General features: G+C 39.4%; 1 protein-coding gene across 1 annotated transcript in view; it reads left to right on the top strand.

Moving 5' to 3' along the window:
• Window positions 1-24,754, top strand: part of FHIT (fragile histidine triad diadenosine triphosphatase) — a 1,052,756-nt gene that overhangs the window by 848,310 nt on the left and 179,692 nt on the right. Inside the window, 1 exon segment of the mRNA XM_062200182.1 lies at window positions 7,740-7,808. Coding sequence (XP_062056166.1) covers window positions 7,740-7,808 — 69 coding nt within the window.

Genomic DNA, 24,754 nt, shown 5'->3' with positions numbered 1-24,754 from the left:
TTTTCTTTCTTTGCACTATGACTTTACCCCTTATAAGTGAATTACGATGTGTTTTTGGCAAGGACAGAAGATACCAGTATGGCCACATTGACCATCATGGGGTGAGTCTGAATGAAACGGGGTATTCACCCGGTGGAAGGAGAAGCCTAGGTCCCAGAGAAGAGGCAGGCCTGCGGAGCTGCTGCCAGTCTTCCTGTCTCTCTTTCCTCACCTTCCCTGGTTCTGATACCCACGGAGGTCTTTTTTTTATAGCAGGTCTATTTTTGAAAACCTTTTACTTAACGAAGGCAAACTTCATGCATTTCTGAGGTACAATTTTAGGAATATAGTGAATATTCCCACCGAACCCACCCTCCCACCTCCACTCCCACCCTTCCACTTCCTCCCTCTCCTATTGCCAGCCTTATTTATTTTATGCACAGAAGATTAAGTCTGTAGTAAGTAAAGAGTTCATCAATTTGTATGATAAAGAAAAAAGTAAAAAAAATTAAAGAACAATCTGTTTCTCAACAGCTGAGACAAGGGCTATTCAAAGTCATTGCATCTTGAAGTGAATTTCACTTTTTTTTTTTTTTTTGAGAAACTTCATTAACTTTAAAGAATCACCCAAGAGTGATACATCTTTTGTGAGCACTTAGACATAACTGTAGCTTATGAGACATATCATTCACTTAATACATTAAGAGAAAGTAAGTGTCTGGGAACAAGTTTTGTCATTAATTAAAAAGAAAACAAGCAATGGAATTGGACACTTTGATCTAACTAAAATTTATGAGACATAAGTATATCCTCCACTTCATACATTAAAATGGAATAAATCTTTAAAAACAAGTTTTATTGCTAGCTCTCCTAATTCAACTCTTTGAGGGCAGAGGTCCTGCATGGGAGATTAGTGCACAGTGATTCCTGTTGTTAATTTTTTTAAAGGTTTTATTTATTTATTTGAGAGGTAGAATTACAGACAGTGAGAGGGAGAGACAGAGCAAAAGGTATTCCTTCCGTTGGTTCACTCCCCAAATAGCCGCAACAGCTGGAGCTGAGCCAATCCGAAGCCAGGAGCCAGGAACTTCCTCCAGGTCTCCCACGTGGGTGCAGGGGCCCAAGCACTTGGGCCATCCTCCACTGCTTTCCCAGGCCACAGCAGAAAGCTGAACTGGAAGAGGAGCTACTGGGACTAGAACGAGTGCCCATATGGGATGCTGGCGCTGCAGGCAGAGGATTAACCTAGTGTGCCACGGCGCTGGCCCCCTCTTGTTGTTAATTTAACAATTAACACTCTTATGTGTGACCTCAGTGATCACTGGGTCTCTTGACATGAGCTGCCTAGGCTATGGAAGCCTTTTGAATCCACAAACTCCAGATTGTCAGTCTGTGGACTTAAGCAGGTCTAATGAGATGTAATTTATATATAATAAAATTTGTTCTACTGATGCAACAATTCTGTATTTTTAGAATATTCACAATCACCACTAAAGAATTCACCATCCCCCAAAGAAACTCCATGTCCAGTAACAGTCACTCTTCACAGCCCTACTCCTGGCAACCACTAATCTTTCTTTTTTAATTTGCCTAGTTTGGACATTTTGTACATGGAATCATATATACCTTGTGGCCCTTTGCACCTGGCTTTTTTCACCTAGTGTAATGCTTTCACTTAGCATACTTTATTCCTTTCTGTGACCATGTCATACCCTCTGGTTTCGATAGCATTGTGTTATCCTTCCATCAGTTGACGGCCATTTGGATTGTTTCTGCTTTTTAATGGTTTTGAATCATGCTGGGCTAAACACACAGGCACAAGTTTTTGTATGGATCTGTTTTCCGTTCACTTGACCAAATGCTAGAAGTGCAATCCTGGGTCATAAAGTAACTCCATGTATAGCTTTTTGAAGGTCTGTCAAACTGCCAGTTGCATGATTCCACATTCCCACCAGCAGCGTGTGTGGATTCCAATTCTGCACACTCTCACTAACACTTGTTTTTGTGCCTTTTGGTTATAGTTATCCTGGTAGGTCTGATGTGGTATGTCATGTAGTTTCCCATGCATTTCTATGATGCTGGGCTTCCTTTAATGTGTTTTTTCACTTTTGTTCCCCTCACCCAGCTTCACTGAGACCAATTTAAGCTTTTAGCGATGTTGGACAGTGTGAATGATACCCTCCTTCTTAGAATTTTTTTGTCTTGTAAGCTGTTGGAATTTACCCTCTCTTTGTGTCCTTATCTGGAGCCATACTTTTCTTCCCAGATTCCAAACGCTGGAATGTCTCAACGCTCACCCACTAGCTCTGACCCACTACATTTTTCTTCAACACATTTATTTCTCCCAAAAGTAAATTTTGTAGTTATTCATTTACTAGTTTATTTTCTAGCTTACCCACTAGAATTTAAGCTCTCTGGGGACAAGAGTTGTGTCCTTTTCATCACTGTGTCCCTTGTTGCTTGAAAGAATAGCAACTGGCAATATACATTTATGAACAACACTTGTTTTTAAAAGCACATGTAAGTGTCGTATGACAAAAGAGCTGGGCCTCCGTAATCAAGACAATTTCTGCACTATTCGTTTAGGCAAACTTGGAAAAGTCTCTTTTGTATAGACAAGCTCAGATACTTTACTCTGCTAATAAGCATTGTGAAATGTCATTTGTGAAAACTTTTGTAGTATGGGATGTGTCATGGAATATTTTAATATACTCTTCTACTCAAGCAGTGGTAAACTGCAATGTCTAACAAATTTGTGGAATGCTTTATGAAATCAATGTTGTGTTAGCACTTAGAAAACTAAATTGTGGGCCTGCGCCACGACTCAATAGGCTGATCCTCTGCCTGTGGCACCGGCACACCGGGTTCTAGTCCCAGTCGGGGAGCCAGATTATGTCCCGGTTGCCCCCCTTCCAGGCCAGCTCTCTGCTGTGGCCCAGGAAGGCAGTGGAGGATGGCCCAAGTCCTTGGGCCCTGCACCTGCATGGGAGACCAGGAGAAGCACCTGGCTCCTGGCTTCGGATCAGTGCGGTGCGCCGGCCGCAGCGGCCATTGGAGGGTGAACCAATGGCAAAGGAAGACCTTTCTCTCTGTCTGTCTCTCTCTCTCACTGTCCACTCTGCCTGTCAAAAAAAAGAAAGAAAAAATAAAAAATATATAAAAGAAAACTAAATTGTGATCACCATAGCTTAATATGAAATCACTCTGTAAAAGTTATATCATATCATCATCATCTCTGCTAGTCCTAGGTTTTTTTCCAGAATGCCAATCTATTGGAAAGCCGTGGTGATGGTATTTCTTCCTCACAGCGAGGCTTCAAGCTGGCTGTCTCATGATTTTCCTGTTCTGAGGAGCTGAGTGTGTTGTCAGGGTGGTGATCAGCCTGTCACTTAAGAATTCATGTCAAGATAGCAGGCTGGGTTGAGATCTCTGCCCTTGGGAAAAATCACCTTTACAGTGAATTGTTTACAGTCGTCAGTGTCACAGTGGGTTTCGAATGGTTGTCAGTGATCAGGAGTGGCATTTCCAGTACTGAGTGGTAACAGAGCCTGTAGAGATAGACCTCGACACTAAACGCAGAAAAAACAAGGGAAAGAGAAGGGGGCACGGACAGCCTTGGACTCAATAGGTTCCCCTAATGTCAGTTTATAGGCAGCCGTGTGTTAGCAGTGGGTGGTAGCAGGCATGTCCTGAAAGACAAGCAAGGAGAATGGTCAGAGTACACGAAGCCAGGGAGGCATTTAGCAGTATGTCTCCAGAACTTGACCTGGCTGTACCAAGGCTTCCAAATACACTACACTTATAAAGTTTCTTCTTTGTAGATTCCATTAATTTATAGTTATTTTAGTACAGATAAATGCAGGACACTACTCCAGATTATCGGACAACAAAAATGTCAGTGTGTCACTACCTCTGTTTAAGTAGGAGCTCACCACAACCACAACCGTGGCAAGTAAATGACCTTCACATATCCATGACTGCTTCTGGGGTTCCTTTCCACATCACTGGAGCGAGTTTAATGGATACTGTCTGATCTCAACCTGTCTCCGAAGGTTCCTTTATTAAAAATTTTGAAATTTAATTAATGGAACATCTACAGTCTCAACAAGCTAGATTTTTTTTTTTTTTACTCTTCACTAAGTAGTTTAAATACAATATGTAATGTTTTAAATTTTTATAGATACCTTATTAAAATGATTAAGGGTATCTAAAATACCATTAGTGGGTAAAATATTAACCAAAAAATGACACTAAGCATATTTTTGAGACTATTTTTCTCCTAACTAGAAAAGCTGTAGGATTCATAATGAACACAGATCTAATGACACTTTAACCCTGCTGTTTTACAACATTAATAATAAGAATAAATGCATGAAGCACAGAAGAGAAGAGCAGAATTTTAGAAAAATCTAGTAAACACTTGAATTTTGAATGCCTCAAACACAAACGAGTTCACGGTGCTTATGAGCACTATCATTATTTTTCATCCTTTAAGCAGTTCATATCTTTATCCAGAACTAAAAACCTAATTCATTACATAATGTATCTTACCACTTTCAGTTTTCAAGTACTCAAGTAATGCAAACCCAAAGGTTTTCTTTAGTGGCAACAACACATTTACAGACTGAGCTTCAAACAAGGGAAAACTTGACTTAAAATAACTGATACACTCTTCTGCCCAAAGACATAAGAACTAAGACTTAACACTGTAATCACACAAATGGTTTTTAATAAGAGAAGGGAAAGAAAGATGGTCCATTATAATCAATGTATTCTTTTTAAAAAGATTCGAAAACAGATTGTCTTAATATGTAGCTAGATCCCAGAAACAGGATATTTTGAAATTTAAGGAACTACAGAAGAAAAACTAGAATAAGTTAAATTCCCTGCCATTTTTCCATAACTGTTCCTATTGTTTACTCTGGATTTCCTTTATACTTTTACTGGGAGATATTCTGCCTTCACTTTGTTTCATAGTGATGACCATGTTTCTGTGTGTAGCACATCCTTAAGCATTTTTGTGAGGCTGGACAAGTAGTGATTAATTCTTTCAATTTTTGTTGTTGTTGTTGTTGTTATGGGAGGTCCTTCTTTCTTCTTCATTCATAAATGAGAGATTTGCAGGGCACAGTATTCTGGGTTGACAGTTTTTTTCTCTTACGACTTGGAATATATCTTGTCACTCTCTCCTAGCCTATAAGGTTTCTGATGAGAAGTCAGCTGTTTGTCTAATTGGAGATCCTCTGAAAGTAATCTGGTGTTTCTCCCATGCACATTTTAGAATCTTTATGTTTTACTGTGGAGAGTTGGACTACAATGTGTCATGGTCAGGATCTTTTCTGGTCATGTCTATTAGGAGTTCTATGTGTTTCCTGTACTTGGACAACACTTTCTTTCTCCAAATTAGGCAAGTTTTCTGTAATTATTTCATTAAAAAGACCTTCTAATCCATTCTCTCTCTCCACGTCTTCAGGAACTCCTAAGACCCATACATTGGGTCGTTTGATAGTACCCATAAATCTCCCAACAGTTTTTTAGCTTTCTAATTTCTCTCCTTTTTTTTTTTTGGTCTGACTGTAAAATTTCAAGAGATTCATCTTATCAAATATTCTTACTTCTGACTCATTGAGTCTGTTGTTAAGGCTTTCTACTGCATTTTTTAAATTTGATCTGTTAAATTCTTCATTTCCAATATTTCATTTTTATTTCTCTTTTAAATCTCAACTTCATGGGGAAAATGTTCATTCATGTCATGTCATGTATCAATTTCTTTAATTCATGGATTTGCTTCTAAGTAATCCTAAGATCAATTTTTTTTAACTCCACTTCCGGCATTTCTTCAGTCTCTTTGTGTTCACATTTTGTATTGAAGTGCTGTTGTGTTTCTTTGGAGGCATCATGTTGTCTTCCTTACTCTTGTCTGCTGAGTTGCTCCATTTATTTTTGGGCATTTGTGGAGATAGTTGTTGTGGAGATAGTTGTCCTGTGATACAGGAATTATTGCAGTCCCCTTCATAAACAGTAATACCAAGATACAGACCTTCTGAGGCAAGACCACACATCTAATGTGTAGTAAGAATGTTCACTAGGCACTTTGACTGCAGTACATTGTTCTGTAATAAGTGATTACTAGAAAGTATAGGAAGGTGATGGATGAATGGATAGATAGATGGATGTATGGTTGGATGGGTGGGTAAGTGGGAGGAAGATAGGAAGAAAGAAGAAAAAAGGAAGGAAAAGAATAAAAGACAGATTTGAAAGTACAGATTCAGTGAGGAAGCCTGCTTCTAAGGCTGGGGTATCTCATATTTTTTTGATGTTAGTTTTAATACAACCTGTTCTTAGAATTCATTGGCTTTCTGCAAGGAATTTTGTTCCGTGGGTAGATTTCATTTTTCCTAGTTCATTTATTTTCCCTCCCTCTCTCCCTGTGCTCTCAAAGTCCTTGGGACTTAAGTATGCACTTGCCCCAGTTGCTGACAGATCTGTAACTGGCTTTATCACTGACTGGAGCGTATTCTGGCTTAAGCTTGTCAGCCTTTGGGGTCTATGTGCTTAGGGACTGAGGCAAAGCTCCTGTCTGCTTCATTCACTTTGGGCTGCCTTGCCCCGTGCCTCTGCTCTCATAGCAGGTTGTTTTTCCCTCCCTGTATAGCAAAGCCACAGGGACACTTAATCTTACATTCTCTGGAGGCGCTTTCGAGGCTTGCAGCCCCATGGCAGTCATCAAGAAGGGGTGGATGCTATCAGGGATGAGGTTTGATTCTTTGTCTGCCTCTCCACATGTAGGCTTTTCATTTTCCCTTTCCTCTCAATGGTTTGTAATGAACACGGAATATAGCTGAAGGGCAGAAATAAGGTTTAACTTGAGCTAAGGTACAATAAAGGCTATTTGAAAAGGAAAACTTTCAAGTGGCAGTTTAGCCTTGAAGAATATATTGAATTAGATATGCTGTGAGCTCTGATTCCCAATCTTAGTATAATAACATTACTATGTATATTACCTGAATGCTCTGGTAGATGAGAGAATTGTGATGTTGTAAAGATTAAGTTCACAGAATCAATTCATGTGCGGATTAAGAACATGGGAACAAGAGCCAATAGACCTCACTTCCTGTACTGAGTACCACTTCCTGTGGGGGTGTTGATCTCTCTGAGCATCGATTTTCTTATCTGAATAATACAGATAGTAGTAGAACTTGTCTCATGAGAGTTTTAGGAGTATAAAAGGAGATAATATCAAGCACAGAGCTTGACTTAGCATAAAATCTTAATAAATGAGAACTGCTTATCTTGATATCATGTAATTGCTATTCATCATCCTGGTGCTGTAATTCTGCCCCCAACACTTCTTCCTCTCAGTCATTTACTTTTTACTTAGGCACTTCTCTGTAAGTCAGCTCTTACTTGTCATTTTCAGAGTTGCAATGGTCAGCTCTTATAATGCACTGTCATTTCAAAACACCGACTAAATACAACTGAGACTGACAACTATGAATAATTCTACAGGGTCCCGAAAACACTCTGGCATTCTACTCCAGCTCTCCAGTGTGGCACTATGTTGTTCTCTCCTGTTCTCTGCCTCTCTCTCAGCAGATTTCAGACACAGTTACTGAAGGTGAACATCACAGTCCTCTGGAAAATAATCCGAGAGGAACAAGTGTGGAGGAATTGGACTTCATGAAGGCATCACTGTCAAGTCTAAAAATACATGGGGAGATAATAACACTTTATTTTTTTTCTTTCTTGTACATTTTCAGCACGTTCATGTCCACATTCTTCCCAGGAAGGCTGGAGACTTTCGCAGGAATGACAGCATCTATGATGAGGTGAGCCTGCTCTCTCTGATCTTATTGTTTGATCACAGAGCCTGTCACAGGAGCTTATTGTTTGATCATAGGAGCTTAATGTTTGATGAAATCAACCAAATGAATCTGGCTTCACCTTGGCTATGGTCTTAAATGGGATTCCACCCAGCAACCTGGGAAGTAGCCATAGAGGCCAAGACTAATGGGTCATAATGATTTCCTTTTCAAATGAAACTCAGTAGAACTAAGTATCTTTATGATTTCTGCCTTGTCATTTACTACAACTCTGAAGGTTTGTGTGGAGATTTGGTCCAGAGTCTCTAGAGAACAATCTATATTGCTGCCAATGGAAATCAAGCCATTTGATTGATGATTCTTTAAGTCAAATGCTACATTTAATTTTTAACACACTGTAGAACTCAGCTTGTCATTCCAAGTAGCATGTATTTGAAATGGGATGTTGAATTATCATTGACAGAAACTAGATTGGTTTGAATGATATGAGTATAGCCTATGTATCTTCAACATTGTAGCAGGTAACTCATTGTTGGATGATCCCATTCAAAGATATCATGTGCAACTACAGCAAATACCAATCAAGGAAGTCAGGAGGGGTAGAAAAGATAAGGTGATTCAGTTGACTGACTCATTCTAGTCAGGGTAGGAAAATATGTTTCCCATGTGGTAAGGGTTGTAAAATGGTCCTAGTGCCCTGAAGTGCTTGGTTGAAAAGGACTTGAAGGCTGTTTCTGGATCCGTTGTGGAAAAGTGCTGGGATTCATTAGCGTTCTTGGCTGTGAGTGTCAAATAGGAGAGAGGTGCCATATTAGCCCTCTGTCTGGCACTCCTGCTCTAAACCAGTGAAAATGATTTTCATCTGGGTTTTTTATGATGTGGCTCTACCAGGTATAACTATGTGATTATTTCTTCCTTATTTGTCAGGGGTCAGAGTCCATGCATTTTTAGAGATTCTTTGCAATATCTGGTCATTAGAACAAGAGGTTGGCAGTTAATGAAGAATCTTACTGTTTTTCTAGGACTCTGAATCATCTTAAGTGATTGGTTATCATGTCTTTAGGACACTCCTTATGATCTTGTGCTTGCTTAGTTTTCCAAGAGTTGCAGTGGACCTCAGTAGGGTGTGAAAATAGACTTAGCACTGGTATCCAAGTGCTGGTTTGTTGAGCAGTTACAACAAATGTCTGTTCCCAGGTTTTGTTCCCAGAGATTCTAGTCCAGTAGGTTTCAAAGACACTAAGAAATCAGCCATTGATTAAGTAAAGAAAAATATTCAGGAGTTTCTGGTACATTGCTAAGGTGTGGAAAATGGCTCTCATACGGATTGTGGTTTACAAAACTGTATTCTATATTAGCATAATGTGAACTCATTGAATGTAGAATGCAGTTTGGCCTTGGTAGGGGCTTAGTCTGTCTTGGAAGAACATCAGAATTATAGATTAATTATAAAGAATTGCATTAAAAGATACAAGTACTGATTTTATTAACACAAACTAAGGTTAATAGAATGTTGCCAAGTACAGGCTATTTTCATGAATAAATTAGCGCATGATTCATATAAGTGAATATTGCTAAAGTGGTATGAATAGTGCTTGCACACAGTTTCCTTAGGCTGAACACTCACCTTGAAGCTTTGTGTTCTAAATATGCTTGTGACAAAAGTTCTGTGGCTACATGGCAGCCCAGTTTCAAGACATAGCATCCAACACTATGGTGGGTGTGTGGCCGTTCTCTCCTTGCTTATTCTTCTGCCTTTGAGTATATGCTCAAAGGCAGGTCTAATCCTATAGGTGAGATAACATGTGTTCCTACTGTCCACCCACTCAAAGGGGCATCTCAAAATAACACTCACCTCAGCAGGTTTTTTTTTTTTTTCACTCACCAAGTAGGTCAAATCTTGTATGGATAATATACACTAAAAGAGATTGTAGTATAAGATATTAAATAGATTAAACTATGGAAGCAGACCAAGTAGTTCAGCAGTTAACATCTCAGTGCCACCTACTATCTTCTATGTGACATTGGTTAAGTCACTTAACCTCTTTATTTTAATTCTCAATTTGCATATCTTAAAAATGGAGATAATAGGACATAATAACAAAAGATGATCACGAGTATCGAATGACAAACTATAACTGAAAAGCTTGTTTCAGAGCTTTCTTTGCCCTGGGCATTTGTCTGTTCTTATTATGGTAATTTTATTATTATTTTTTTTTTAAAACAAGCAATAGTGAGTAAGTGGAGAGCCCAGAGCCAAAGCTAAGCCATTGGATGTTTGCATCCAACACTCTTTCCAAGGACCAGATTTCTAATTTTCCCTCTACTTTGAGCCCTTCATTCTCTCTTTCATCTTTCTCTTTGTACAGAAATGCCTCTGCAGTTTGAGTACACAGTAAGATCCTGTAAAGAAAGAGACATGGGTACCTTGATGTGTTACACAGGCATTATTGGTACAGACACAATGTACATTAGACGGAGTGATCTCAATCAGAAACAATGCTATTCCTTCATGACTTCCTTGTTTATACTGATTGGTATTTATACTGATTGGAATGCTCACTCTGGATTATGCATCTGTTTACAACATCAAACAGACAGCTTTGGAAGGTAGAGGATAGAAGTTTGGGACAACATGAGCTTGATAAAACGTCATTGTATACCTGCCACTTCAGACAGAGAAATTGATGTTTAAAGAAGTCCTAGATTATAAGCCAGTTGGGAACACTGTATTCTTTCAAGACCCTATTTTAAGGGGGATGGTGACAAGCTGGAGAAGGTTCACAGAAAGGTAGATGGGGTGGCAGATTGTAGAAACAAAGATTTTGAGAGTAGTTGACTATAGAGATGTTTTGTCAGAAGAAGAGACAATCTACAAGAAGAAAAGTAATAACAGCCTTTTTCTAAATATCTGAAGGGCTGGCAGATGAAAAATTATATAAATGTGTCTTATGTGGCTGGAACCATTAGACAACAAGGAGGCAGATAACAGCTCCACACATCAGGTCTTTGACAAAAACCTGTCAGTGTTTAGAATGGCTTCCAAGGGGATGAGCTTCCTATACCTGGATCCTTCCTTGCAGAGTGGATGGTTATGATTCTTCAGAATGATGTCTACCTTTAGTCATTGTGTAGAACACCAGATTTTGTGATTCCTGTCTTTAAAGAACTGGCCCATTTGATTATTAACCCCATTTCGAGGTAATGTAAGTTCTGTAACAAATAGAACTTGTTTGCTATTACAAGTGCTATTAGGGCACTGTGCTTCTTCCTAACACAATATGCTTTTCTCTTTCATTCATGATAATATAGCACATAACTCTTTCTTGAATTTTATTAGACCCTTCTTTATTGATTTTTCTCATTCCAATCTACTTCTTGTTTTTTTTTCTGCAGCTCAGTATTACATATTGATGGTTTGTGGCCTCTGCTTGCCTCCTGGTGTATTTTATTCTTACCTGCAAAGTATTTTTAATGATGTGGTTTATTTTTCCTGCAAAGCATTTTTTAATGAAGCTGAATGCTTGTAGGCATGTCAACTCATTCTGTTTGTCCATACGGTTCCCATGATTGTCTTACCTTAGGCTTGCTTTACTCATTTCTGATACCTGCCTTGCCCCTGAAGGCATTTGAGTTTATGAACTCTGCCTATTTCAAGAGCTGCCCCTCTTCTTTCTACTGCTCAAATGTTACTGCTCCCCAGGATCCTCTGTCTGGTACATCATCAATTCCATTTATCTGTAACATCTGTTCCAACTCCCTGTTTGCTCATTTCCAGTGCTATTGAGCCCTGGGTAAATTTTTTGACTTCCCTGATGAGTCCTGTCCACTTCCTACCTCCCCAGCTATTATGAGTCTCTTTCCTCTCACTGCTTGCTTTTATCAAATATATCCTGTCAGGGCCTTTGCACATGTCATTCTCTTTCACTATAATTTTTACTGTCATTGCTTTTTTTTGCATGTGGTACTTTGTCTTCATCCAAAACTGAATTCCAAGTCATCCCTCCAGTAAATAGGTTGCCATTGCCTGTTTGCTCCTCAATGCTCACTACCCTTGAAATAACTTATGAATTTATTATTCAGTGCTTATATCCACCTACTACATTGTAAATCCTTGAGAGAAGGAAACTACTCTGTCACAGAATTAGTTTTCCATGAATATTTGTTAAATAAGTGAGCATATTAAAGAAAAGGAGTTGAGCTGGCAGATCTTGAAATGCCCTGCTGGTACACATATAAGTTAAAAGGAGAGTATGTCTTGCTTTCCAAAAGGTAAATTCCTTAAGTCATAGCTACATTGTTGAGGTGCTGACATGGTGCTATTGGCCATATGATGTTAATTTAGTAGAGAATTCATGGAACAGAATACTTTGGTCAAAATTCTGTTTCAGGAGGCTGCAAATCATGTCCACTAGAAAGGCTTAGAGAAGCAGTTATAAACTATGTTTGATTGCTAAGCTAGTCTTATAGACCCATGTCAAAGTTGATAAGTGGCTTACCCCCTCAAATGTAGATTCATTTGCCTGTAACAAATACAGATAGATGAATTGCTGAAAGCAGGCTTGAGAACTGCTACATTTCATTTCATCCTGATCTTGGTTGACCTCTTCTCAGAGTTTATCTTCACCTGCTGTTCCTCAGACTCCATGACCTGCATTTGTCTGGATGCATTTTTCTCATTGGTTTGTCTTCCCTTTTTCAGTTCAAATTCAGTTCAAATTTTTGAGTTCAAATTCCATACTTTCCAAAGCAAAATCTTTAGTAAAAGACTTTAATGGCCCCAAATGGTAGAGTTAGAAACATGCCAGGGGACTCCAATTCAATTCCATCAAGGTGGCATGTACCATTGCCATCTCACTAGTCCAAGTGATCAATTTCAGTTCACAATTGATCACACTGATAGGTCTAAGAGTCAAAGGGATCACACAAACCAGACTAGTGTCTGCTAATACTAACTGATAGAATCAAAAAGGGAGAGAACGATCCAACATGGGAAGCGGGAGACACAGCAGACTCATAGAATGGCAGATGTCCTAAATAGCACTCTGGCCTCAGAATCAGCCCTTAAGGCATTTGGATCTGGCTGAAGAGCCCATGAGAGTATTTTAGGCATGGAAAGCCAAAACAAACCAAACAAACCCTAAATGAAAGATCTCTGCGAGTGAGATCCCAGTAGAAAGAACTGGCCATCAATGAAGGAGGTACCTCTCTCTGAAGGGAGGAGTGAACCTCCACTTTGACTGTGACCTTGTCTAAATAAGATTGGAGTCGCCAAACTCAAAAGGCTTCCATAGCCTTGGCAACTCATGACAAGAGCCTAGGGAGATTACTGACGCTATAAACAAGAGTGTCAAATTGTTAAGTCAACAACAAGAGTCACTGTGCACTTACTCCTCATGTAAGATCTCTGTCCTTAATGTGTTGTTCAGTGTGAATTAATGCTATAATTAGTACTGAAACAGTATTTTACACTTTATGTTCTGTGTGGGTGCAAACTGTTGAAATCTTTACTTAATATATACAAAATTGATCTTCTGTATGTAAAGATAATTGAAAATGAATCTTGATGTGAATGGAATGGGAGAGGGAGCAGGAGTTGGGAGAGTTGCGGGTGGGAAGGAAGTTGTGGGGGAGGGGAAGCCATTGTAATCCATAAGCTGTACTTTGGAAATTAACATTTGCTAAATAAAAGTTTTTAAAAAAGACTTCCATGGTTCTTGAGGCAGGTCTTATTTATCTATGGCTCCTAAACCCCTTCTGCATCTTAAACTTCTGTCAATTATATGAGGTCTTCTTTGAACTCAGTGAGCCCTCTATTATCTTGATAAGTTGATCAAGATTATGATAATGACACAAATGGGTCCTTGGATAAAAGGACAGGTGTAGCTAATATGGGAGAGGAAAGCACTCATTGCCTAATGTCAAAGTACGTCTCATTAACTCACTAAGACTTACCCTCTCTGTGTCCCAAATGCACAACTCTCCTAACTTTATTAGAGAATTCATCAAATGGTTATGGGAGACATTGAGTGGTTGTGATTGTGCACTGTATATAAAACCCATTACTGATGAAGGAAGTGACTATTATTAAAGTAAATGGGAATAGCAATCAGCAATTGGACAAATTCAACCATGAATTTCAAAGACAGAGCAACTGTGAGTTCAACCATGTCATGGGAAACAATTGCTTGGCTTAACACAATGCGTGAACAAAATCAATTTGCTAAAATGCAGGTCATTTGGCCCTGAGGGCTGGAGAGTACCATCATATTGCTGATGATATTTATTATTGAACTTGGATCTCTTTCACACACCATTTGACAATGGGCTCAAAGTCCATGGCTCCCTAGTTGACTCACCAAAAAGGAAGGAATGTTTCAGTGAGACAGTTAATTAGCTTTTTACCCCCTCTGGGTTCAATGATGTCCTCCTACTGAGTAGTAAGTTTCTGAATGAGAACTTCAACATGAAAACTTTGGTACTTCTTGTTCAGAATAAAATCACAACTTCATGGATATTTTTTCTAAATCCATGAGACTTAGCTCCAAGAATCTGGGTATAATATAAATAATAAGTAAACATATACTAATGCCAATTTGGTGATCTGTGACCTCAAATCCTTCTTGTCTATATCTTCATATGCTCTTTGGATATCTATTTTAATGATAAGAGAACTAGGTAGACATCTTTCCCTATATCAGATCATTCCTCACTTAAATCTTTGTGTCCTTTGCCTGAGAATGTAAAATTAGCAAAGAAACGGTTATCTTGTTGGAAATTATTTCTTCCCATTTGTCCACATAGAAATCAATATTCAGATAATGTGTATAGGGGTACAGTTGTGTGGAAAGATGTTTTATGGCACAGTAGGACAATTATTAATAACAATTGATTGTGTATTTCCAAACAATGAGGAGAAAGGTCCCAACCAAATAAATGATAATGTTGAAGTTCATGGATATGCCTGTTACCCTGATTTGATCATTACACATTGGATCCATGCTTGGCAATACCACACTGTATCCCAAAAGTATATTCTTTTTTTTTTTTTTTTTTTGACAGGCAGAGTGGATAGTGAGAGAGAGAGACAGAGAGAAAGGTCTTCCTTTTTGCCATTGGTTCACCCTCCAATAGCTGCTACGGCCGGCACATTGCATTGATCCGAAGCCAGGAGCCAGGTGCTACTCCTGGTCTCCCACGCGGGTGCAGGGCATGAGGACTTGGGCCATAGCAGAGAGCTGGTCTGGAAGAGGGGCAACCAGGGATGGAATCTGGCGACCCAACCGGGACTAGAACCTGGTGTGCCGGCGCCGCAAGGTGGAGGATTAGCCTGTTGAGCCACAGCGCCGACCCCAAAAGTATATTCAGTTGTGAGCAGTCTCTAAAATGTTGATAGAAAGGCATATTATGAAAAAAAAATTGGATTTCCAAAAATGGTTATATCCAAATAATATCGTTTTAAAAGATCTATTTATTTTGAAATGCAGACTTACAGAGAGAAGGAAAAATAGATAAACGTTTTATCCATTGGTTCATTCTACAGATGGCTCCAATGACCAGTTCCTGGAGCCAGAAGCTTCATTTGGGTTTCCCACATGGGTGATAGGGGCTAAACACTTGGGGCATCTGCCAGTATTTCATTTGGGCAATAGTTGGCATCCTGGCTGTTCTACTTCCAGTCCAGCTCCCTTCTAATAAAATTATTTTTTAATTTCATTTTCCATGAACTTTTTTAAGTATCCCAAATTATGTTATTTAAAGACAAAACATTTATTAAGGGAAAAAAATAATAGGTCTTCAGTCAGTATTTCATGAATGTATTTCATCATGTTTTATAGAGTTTATTGAGTGTGGAGTGTTGAGAAGCATGGAGGGCTATAGTGGTGGTGATAGTGAGCTGGGGGCCTCTGAAGAAAATAAAATAATAAATGTGTTGGATACTAAAAAGAAAACAATGAAAGGAGGCAAGTTAGTGGCAAATGATGGTAGGGCAGTTAGCTATAGGACAAACCCAGGCAGAGAAAGTCACCTTTCTGGTTTTTTCAGGCTTTGAGAACTGCCACCCTACATCACTTTAAAGAGTTGCTCTCCTGTGTCATTGGGATTTGCTGGATTGCGTGTTAGTGCAAAGTAAGCCAGCAAAAGTCAATCACATGACACTCTGTCCATAGTAACTCTAGTAAGACCCGTCTATCTGGTTGCTCCACATTATTCCATGTGTGCCTCCCTCATCATTTTCTGACCAAGGCTGTGTCATGTGGAGTCCTATCTGCCCTCTACAGGGAATCCTGTCCAACCACGGAACTGTAAGGTACTTGCTAGTTAACATGGAAATGCCTTCTCCAAGATGACCAGGTTTCTCATGTACACACGTACCCGCTTGCTTCTTACAGTTCTCCTCAACGCTTAAGGCAGCTGCTGCCATGAAGCCTCAGCTAGCAACAATGCAGGAAAAAGGGACCCATTTGTGTGTTCTTTAATGATCTTAGCTAGGCTTATATGCATGAATTTTGACATAATTACATAACAATAGCATAAACATAATAAACAGCCACTTAAGAAAAAAAATCCAAAAATTTTGGTAGCTCTGGATCCTATGACTCATTAAGAAAAATACCAATATCTCTGAAATGTTTCTGAATGTAACTTGTACTTAAAGGATTAAGAATATAGGAAGTAGAGATAATAAAATTGTTATTGGTAGAATAAATTATAAACAGAAGTGGGTAAGTCAAGCAAGAAGGAAAGAGATATAAATTAACTCATTATGTCTCTGTCCCACATACAGCACATCTATAAAAATTTAAATTGAGCAATAAATATATCCCTTTTTGTACCTTTGACATAAATATCATGTCACTGAAATATTCACAGAATTGAAAAGTTGGGACTTAATGGGTAAGCACTGACATGATTCCATGAATACAAATAACAGGTCCAAAGAGAAAAGCTCCCAGGCATCTGACTTGGTGTCCCTTTTAAAAAAGAAACTCAAAAATTAGTATAAAAAGGAATATATTTTTAAGTTCGAAAGCATTCATAAGTTTTTATCTTTTCTACTTTCATCAGTAGTCCTTTAGACAGAAGAATCATGTTCTTAATTCAACTATCCTTTATAAGGAAATTCTATTATATCTTAGCTTGTAGTAGGTTATTTAATATAGTCCTGAAAGATGGCCTGCTCTCTGAATCCCAGCGTAGGTGCTCAGAATATGGTTGTACTTTTGTCACCAATAAGTGAGGTCTACCAGCAATGTCCCCAGTATTTAGTTTGCACCGTGTGTTCTAGAGCGGAACTGCCCAACAGAAATCTAAGGCAAGTTATATGTGTTATTTCAAATGTTTAGTAGCCACCTTAAAAGACTTAAAACAAAATAGGTGAAATTATTTTGGGTGACTTGATTTTTAATCCAGTATAACCAAAATATTATCAACTGTGCATGTTATTAATAGAGAACATCATTGACATAACTATGTTCTCTTTTTAAGCAGATCTCTGAAATCCTATAGGTGTCTCCCATTTCCAACCCATCTCAATTCAGACTTGTCATAGGTAGCATTTGGCTACCATACTAGACGTGGAGTAAAAGAATTTGCTAAATCCAGACAGCTTCATTCATTTCAAATAGTATAGTTGGGTACAAAAACATCTAAACTTTTCATCCTGGCTTTTCAAATCCAGAGGACAGGAGTTTGTTTTTTCTGGCCCTCAAAAACATAAGTTAACCCAGGAAGTATATCATCAAATAATTGAATTAGGTTCTGTCATCTCTGATCAAAGATTTTCTTGAAGTTTTAGAAGTGAAAGGACCCCAAAGGTGACCAGATGGTTCCCTCTACACCCAGTTTACCTTTATTTTTCTTTTGCCACTAATTATACTAAGGATGCTAATGAAATAGCCATGAATTTTGGATGACAGAAGTGCCACTCTTTGATCATTATTTGTATAGACCATTGGAGTTCTTTGGCTGTTGAAGCTTCTTATTCCATTTTGAAGAAACCCATTAAGTGTTCTTTTGAGGCAATATCATGTAGCAGTTAAAATTGTGGCTCTGTATAAAAATTATTTGGTATTCTGTCATAGTTCTGTGTCTTCAAACAAATTGCCAAATTCATACTCAGTGTCCCCATCTGTAAAATGGGAATTCTAATAGGGATCAGGTGACAACTAAATGAGTTAATTGTGAACAAAGCCTTGGAACCATGCCTGGAACACAGTTAATGCTCAGTAAATGTTAGCTATTATGATTTGCATAATTATTAATGTTATTATTGCCATTAACCTGAGGGCACATTGGGAATACTCAGAGGAACTGGTGGGATGAGGAAGTAAAAGCTGGAGCAGGTGACTGAACAGAGGTCACCTTCCACAGAGCCTGCAAGTTTTCTGGCTCCAAGCAACCCATCAGTTCATGTAAGTTCAGTGTCATTGCCTGTGATTGTCATTGCCCAAGTCTTTGGCCAGTAGCTACTCAATTTGTGGGTGTATTGAATTTTTAAGCTATCACTAGTATGCAGCCCACACTGTCTTGAGATTTAGACACAATTAGGATATATTCTCCAGAAAGAAGAAATTCTGACCTAATATTTTATTTCAAGACTTTCAAATTGCTCGAGTATCCTGGCAGCCAGTTCTTTTTGGAATTGCCCATGATTCTCCACCAGATCTGGTATCAATTGCCAGTTTTTCTTTCTAATCAAGAACCCAAGAAAAGGAGATTGCACCCACATAGGTCTAAATTGTCCACATTGGGTAAAAATTGTGATTTATTTCAAGTTCTTCATTTTATTTGTTGTTAATTTATTTTTATTTTATTTGAAAGACAGAGAGAGAGAGACAGGGAGAGAGCTTCCATTCACTGATTGACCCCTCAAATGTCCATAAAAGCCAGGGCTGGGCCAAGCCAAAGCCAGGAGGCCAGAACTTCATCTGGGTCCTCATGCATAGTGGGGACTCAAGTACTTTGGCCATTATCTGTGGCTTCCTGGAATGCACATTCACAAGAAGCCGGACTAGAAGTAGGGGAGCCAGGACTTGAGCCAGGTGTTCCAATATGAGATATAGGTGTTCCAAGAAGCAACTTAACCCTCTGTGCAAAAGAGCTGTCCTTCTGTTTCTTTAATGTTGAATTTTCAAGTTAATCCCAGTACCTCTCATGTTTCCTGTGTTTGAAATGAGAAAGAGAACAATCCAATAGAATTGGATTTCTATAGATTAACAGTTGTAAGCAACCTAATTTCTGGTCTTTATACTGAGATAGAGAGAATGAAAAATAGAAATGGAATGATTCCTGTCATTCAGTAAAGAGTCTACAATGGGATGGACTCTACTTTATCTTCATAAAATTGGTAGGGTATATGTCATTTATACCATTCAGTTGGAGTTAAATCTCCCAGAGAGTAAGTGAGTAAGTGTCTGTCTCAAGGCTGTAGTGGCAAAACTTATTTATGCCAAAGTCTGTTGGACTCCAGTACTTTGGTTTTTTAATCACTCCTTGTTTTGGTCTGAAAAAAATCCAATCTTTTTTTTTTTTCCCCATGGGAAACTGAGAGACAGTGATGTAAATGATTTCCTCAGAGACGGACTTCCATGTCTAAATTTTAGTTTCCAGATCCCTGTTCAACTTAGAGACAGCTGTGTCTGCACGCACGTGCTCACACACACTCATCGTGTGTCCTGGTTATACTACACCTGATGGTTCCTACACACGTCATTGCTAATGAAGTAGGTATGAAAGGAAATGGCATCTCCCAGAGTTAGACATTTTCTTGGCTTTTAGCATATGACCCAGTAATCTCCAGCTGGGAACTTTATCATAACTCCTTTTTATAGTTTTCTTTAAACACAGGGAAGTCATCAGCACATTCCAGCTAGCTTCTACAACTCCCAAGGTCGTCCTTTCTGAGATAATTTTGCACATTGAACCTCTTAAATACTTTTGTATGCCTTATAGTGTATTCATGTCATGATAACATGCTAAAATATTTAAAAGGAAATTTCTGCCTTTTTTTTTCTAATAAAAAAGCAGTCCTTGCTTACAACTCTCAATAGACCATAAAGATCTGCTAGGCCAGCTGCACCGGTACCTGTTGGAAAACCTTCTTACATTAGTGGTAACTAAGGAACTAATAGAATATTCCCTTTGCACTGAAATACAGCCTTGCCCTCATATATTTTTTTTCCTTTAAAAGAATTTTATTTCTTCTTGGAAAACTTTACTAAATTATTGAAAGGACGTTGCACAGTTGGATCAACTGCTTGTTACCAAAAAAATCAACTGGCTACTTTGGTAATCTTGGCCATATTGGTGAGTTTGAAGACCGGGACTGAGATTTTTTTAAGGTATTTATTTATTTATAATGTATTTACTTGCATTTTTTGCATTTACTTGTACATACTTTGCATGTATTTGACATGCAAAGAGATAAAAGAGAGGGAGAGAGAGACAGAGTTTCCAATCACTCCTCAAGGTCCACAGCTGCCTGAACTGAGCTGAGCTAAAGCCAGGAACTGCAAGTTCAAACTGGGCCTCCCACATGGATAGCAGAAACTCAAGTACTTGAGCCTTTACCTGCTGCCTCCTATGGTTTGCCTTATCTAGAAGCTGAAATCAGAAGCAGAGCTGGGACTCAAACCCTGGCGCTTTGATTTGGGTTGCAGATATCCCAAGCTGCATCGTAACCACAGTGCCAAATGTCCACCCTCTGAATCTATTTTTAGCAATGCGAAATAGATAATTCAACTTGTTTTCTTACACTGTGTGCCATCCATATAGTGTATGCTCTGTTCATCTTCCTCCTCCAGGGCACTGGGATGGTTTCTTCCTTCAGATCTTATCTCAAAATCAAGACCATGACAGCTTGGGTGGTTTCACTTCTGACGACCTGGGATTCAGGTGAATTTGACTTCCTTAAAGAGATTAGTAAAAAGATTAATATTTCCAGCAACCGGAAATACCTTTAAAGGGAGAGAGTGATGTGATGATGAGAGGAGCATACTGGGGGGTGATACTCATCCCTATCCGATGAAGAAATTGAGTCAGAGGAAGACCTGAGAAATTTCTGAGGACCACAAAAGAGTTGGATTCATATCCACGCTGTCTATCTGCAGAGTCTGGGTTCTTTTCAACTCTGTGGTCTCTATAAACTCCTAAAGGTATCTTATACTGCTTTGTCTTCTCCACCTCCTAATACCCAGGAAATCTCGTTATCTGATGGCATATGTTCTTAAGAAACAGTTCTTGAGATGAGCCTTTGGCCTCTTGGTCAAGATGTGCACGTCCTGTATCGGATTTCATTCTTTGACTCTGGTTCTCAATATCAGGTTTCTGCTAATGCAGACCCTGGAATGCAGCAATGATGGCTGAAGTGGTTGGGTCTCGACCACCCGTGTGGGAGGCTGTTGGGTATTTGGAGAATGAACTTGGGAATCATAATCCCTCTCCCTCCTCCTACGCCTGCCTCTCTCTCCTGGTTTCTACCTTTCTCATTCTCCTTTATGAATAAAAAATAAAATTTTAAAGTAAATGTTTGATGAGTTTGTTTATTTTACTTCCTTCCCTCTGTGAGTCCAAACCCTGATTTTCTTCAGTTCTGTGGCTTTCATTTATCAGCTATAAATCCCTCTGCTTTTTGGGCACCACCTTCCTTCCTATTAGAACTCCTCTAAAGGAAGTACTTGTACTTCAGTTATAACAATAGCAGTTCACATTGTTAACTTTCTTGAAGTGACAAAGTATTTTTCAAACTCAAAAAGCCTACTGGAAAAGAATGAGATCCTAAAGCTGACATATCAGTCTGTGGCTGAAAGTTAGAGCAGGACTTTGCTGTTAACACCAATATCAAATTATATAGGCCAGTTCTGTGTACTGTGCTTGGAGTTTCTGGAGTCTAACTGAAAATTATTTTTAAGAATACTTTTAGTCGTGTATTTGAGAGTGAGGGATATCAAGGGAGGAAGAGAGAGAGAGAAAGGGAGAAGGGTCAAAAGAGACAGGAGAGAGTGCCCCCCACCATCTGCTGGTTCACGCCAACACCCATGGTAGCCAGGGCTGAGCCAAGGCTGTAGGTCTCATGTGGGTGGCAGAGAGCCAGCCACTTGAGCCATCACCACGCTTCCCATGGTGCATATTGGCAAGAAGCTGGAATGAGAAACATAGTCAGGTACCTTGTCTTAACCACTATGTGAGTTGCCTACCCCTTAATCTGGTATGTGATTCTGCTAACTTCACTATCACTCTCCAAGATAGACCAACCCACACAGATCTTTGTATTTTGAAATTGTTGTAAACACCTCACAAGAGAATAATAGACATTTCAGTGTTATCCCCTTCTAGCTTTTTTTTTAAGATTTATTTATTTGAAAGTCAGAGTTACACAGAGAGAGGAGAGGCAGAGAGAGAGAAAGAGAGGTCTTCCTCCGCTGGTTCACTCCCCAGTTGGCCGCAAGCAGGGAGCTTCTTCTCTCCCAAGTGAGTGCAGGGGCCCAAGGACTTGGGCCATCTTCTACTGCTTTCCCAGGCCATTGCAGAGAGCTGGATTGGAAGTGGAGCAGCTAGGTCTCAAACCTGCACCCGTATAGAATGCCATTGCTTCAGGCCAGGGTGTTAACCTGCTGCACCACAGCGCTGCCCTCCCCCCAGCCCCGCTTCTAGCTTAGAACATGTCCTTGTCTTTCTTCTAGTTTTCATGTTCCATTCAGTTAGGTGTGAGTGTGTGTCAACTTGTATAACTGATATACTTGATTTCAAAAATCTAAACATGGGAGATATAAATAACAATTAAGAAATTTATTTTAATGGTATATAATCATATATGTAGATCCTAAATAACATAAATTTAATAATGTAGAAATATTTAAATGTCATAGTGAAGGAAAAGAATAGGATGCAAAGCAAGAATAGAATGAAGCACATGCACCTTGTAATTAAAAGGGATTGTAGCTGAAAGTGGAATAATAGATCATCCTTCTCCTCAGGTCTTTCTTTCTACTATTTGCCATTTCCCAAACTTTATGTAATGTAATTAGGGCACAGAATTCTGTAATTTAAAAGACTAAAGGGACCCCACAGCAGCTCAATAGGCTAATCCTGCCTGTGGCGCCAGCCAGCACCCTGGGGTTTGCCCCTCTTCCAGGCCAGCTCTCTGCTGTGGCCCGGGAGAGCAGTGGAGGGTGGCCCAAGTGCTTGGGCGCTGCACCTGCATGGGAGACCAGGAGCAGCACCTGGCTCCTGGCTTCAGATCAGTGTGGTGCGCTGGCCGCAGCACGCGAGCTGCAGTGGCCTTGGGAGGGTGAACCAATGGTAAAACAAGACATTTCTCTCTGTCTCTCTCTCTCTCTCACTGTCCACTCTGCCTGTCCAAAAAAAAAAAAAAAAAAGACTATAGGAGCCATTTATTTTAAAGCACACATCCTATGTTCTTTTTTACTCCATGGCAGAGATTAACATTTATTGGTGGTTGTTTGATGAATGCAACGTAAAAAATTTACTTTAGTTTTGATGAACTTCTCATGAGAAATATTTGTGACCCACCACTTAAACTTCTGGGAGAAATGGGCTTTCTGGGGCTTCTACTCTCTGGCTTGTTGGAGAGAAATATTCTTCAGGAAAAAAAAATTTTGCCTCAGTTTCTGCTTCAAGAAGCAGAGGAAAGGATACATTATTGCTCAGGTTTATGTGATAGCCTGCAGTGTCATGATCCCATTCATTCTGCCTTGTCTCAGGTTTCAGTTGAATCATCAAGTCACCTGTCATTTTATCAGTGGCTCTTTTTGAGTTGCCTGTATAACAGCTATTAAGTTCATGGTCACCAGCTTGAATATAGAACAATGAAATATTCTTAACACCTAATGTGTAGTTTAATTCTTACAGGCGTAGCAAGTTCAGTGCCGTCTCAATCATTTAAGGCCTGCAATTCCATCTTTTTCTTGTTTGCAACCAGCATACTGTGAGTAGTGTGTCATATGGGTAGGCAAGGGTTATGTGGTCCTTTACTGCAGTTTCTTTGGCATCTCCTGTCCAAGTAATCTGCCTTGTGTCCTTGTGTATATTCTTGGTCCATGCTCCCACCCTTGAGAAAGGCAACCATCTTTTGGAGAGTAGTGTTCTTTGGACTCCTGCATCTCTGGAGGTGTCCATGGTCCTGAAATGGCCTCTGGTTAAAGCAGTTGAAGGGGGCATCCTCTGTTACTTTTTCCAGTTTTTCATTGTTCTTCTTTTTAGCTGTTGTTGTTGTTTTTAAAAGATTTATTTATTTCATTTAAAAGTCAGAGTTACACAGAGAGAGAAAGAGAGGCAGAAAGTGAAAGAGGTCTTCTATCCGCTGGTTCACTCCCCAGCTTGCTGCAATGGCTAGAGCTGTGCCAATCCAAAGCCAGGAGCCAGGAGTTTCTTCTGGGTCTCCCATGTGGGTGCAGAAGCCTAAGGACTTGGGCCATCTTCTGCTTTCCCAGCCCATAACAGAGAGCTGGATCGGAAGTGGAGCAGCGGGGACTCAAACCAGTGCCCTGCTGGATGCTGGCGCTTTAGGCTAGGACGTTAACCTACTGTGCCACAGTGCCGACCCCATTTTTGTTCTTATAGACTCAGAAATGTTTGACTTTTCCTCCCACACAGGCTTCAGGAGTTTTAGGTCTCCCAGCAGATATTCATATCATTGCTAGATTACTTCCTCACTCTATGATAGCGGTGTCCTATCAGAATTCTAGATGGGAAAAGCAAACTGCGAATTCACTCTGTTAAGCTCCAAAATTCAAAGAGAAGGTTTACAGCAAATCATCTGGAGAAAAACAAATAATGTTTTCCCAATGGTATCCATGTACTTATCTCCAAAATCTGTAAATATGTTACCGGGCTAAGAATTGAGATAGCAGATAGAATGAAAGCTGCTAACCAGTTGATTTTAAGATAGGTGGATTTTCCTGGATTATCCTAGTGAACCCAGTATAATT

Source organism: Lepus europaeus, chromosome 9, assembly GCF_033115175.1.
Source record: "Lepus europaeus isolate LE1 chromosome 9, mLepTim1.pri, whole genome shotgun sequence".
NCBI classification, from domain to species: domain Eukaryota; kingdom Metazoa; phylum Chordata; class Mammalia; order Lagomorpha; family Leporidae; genus Lepus; species Lepus europaeus.
This window is presented reverse-complemented; position numbering and strand designations above follow the sequence as displayed.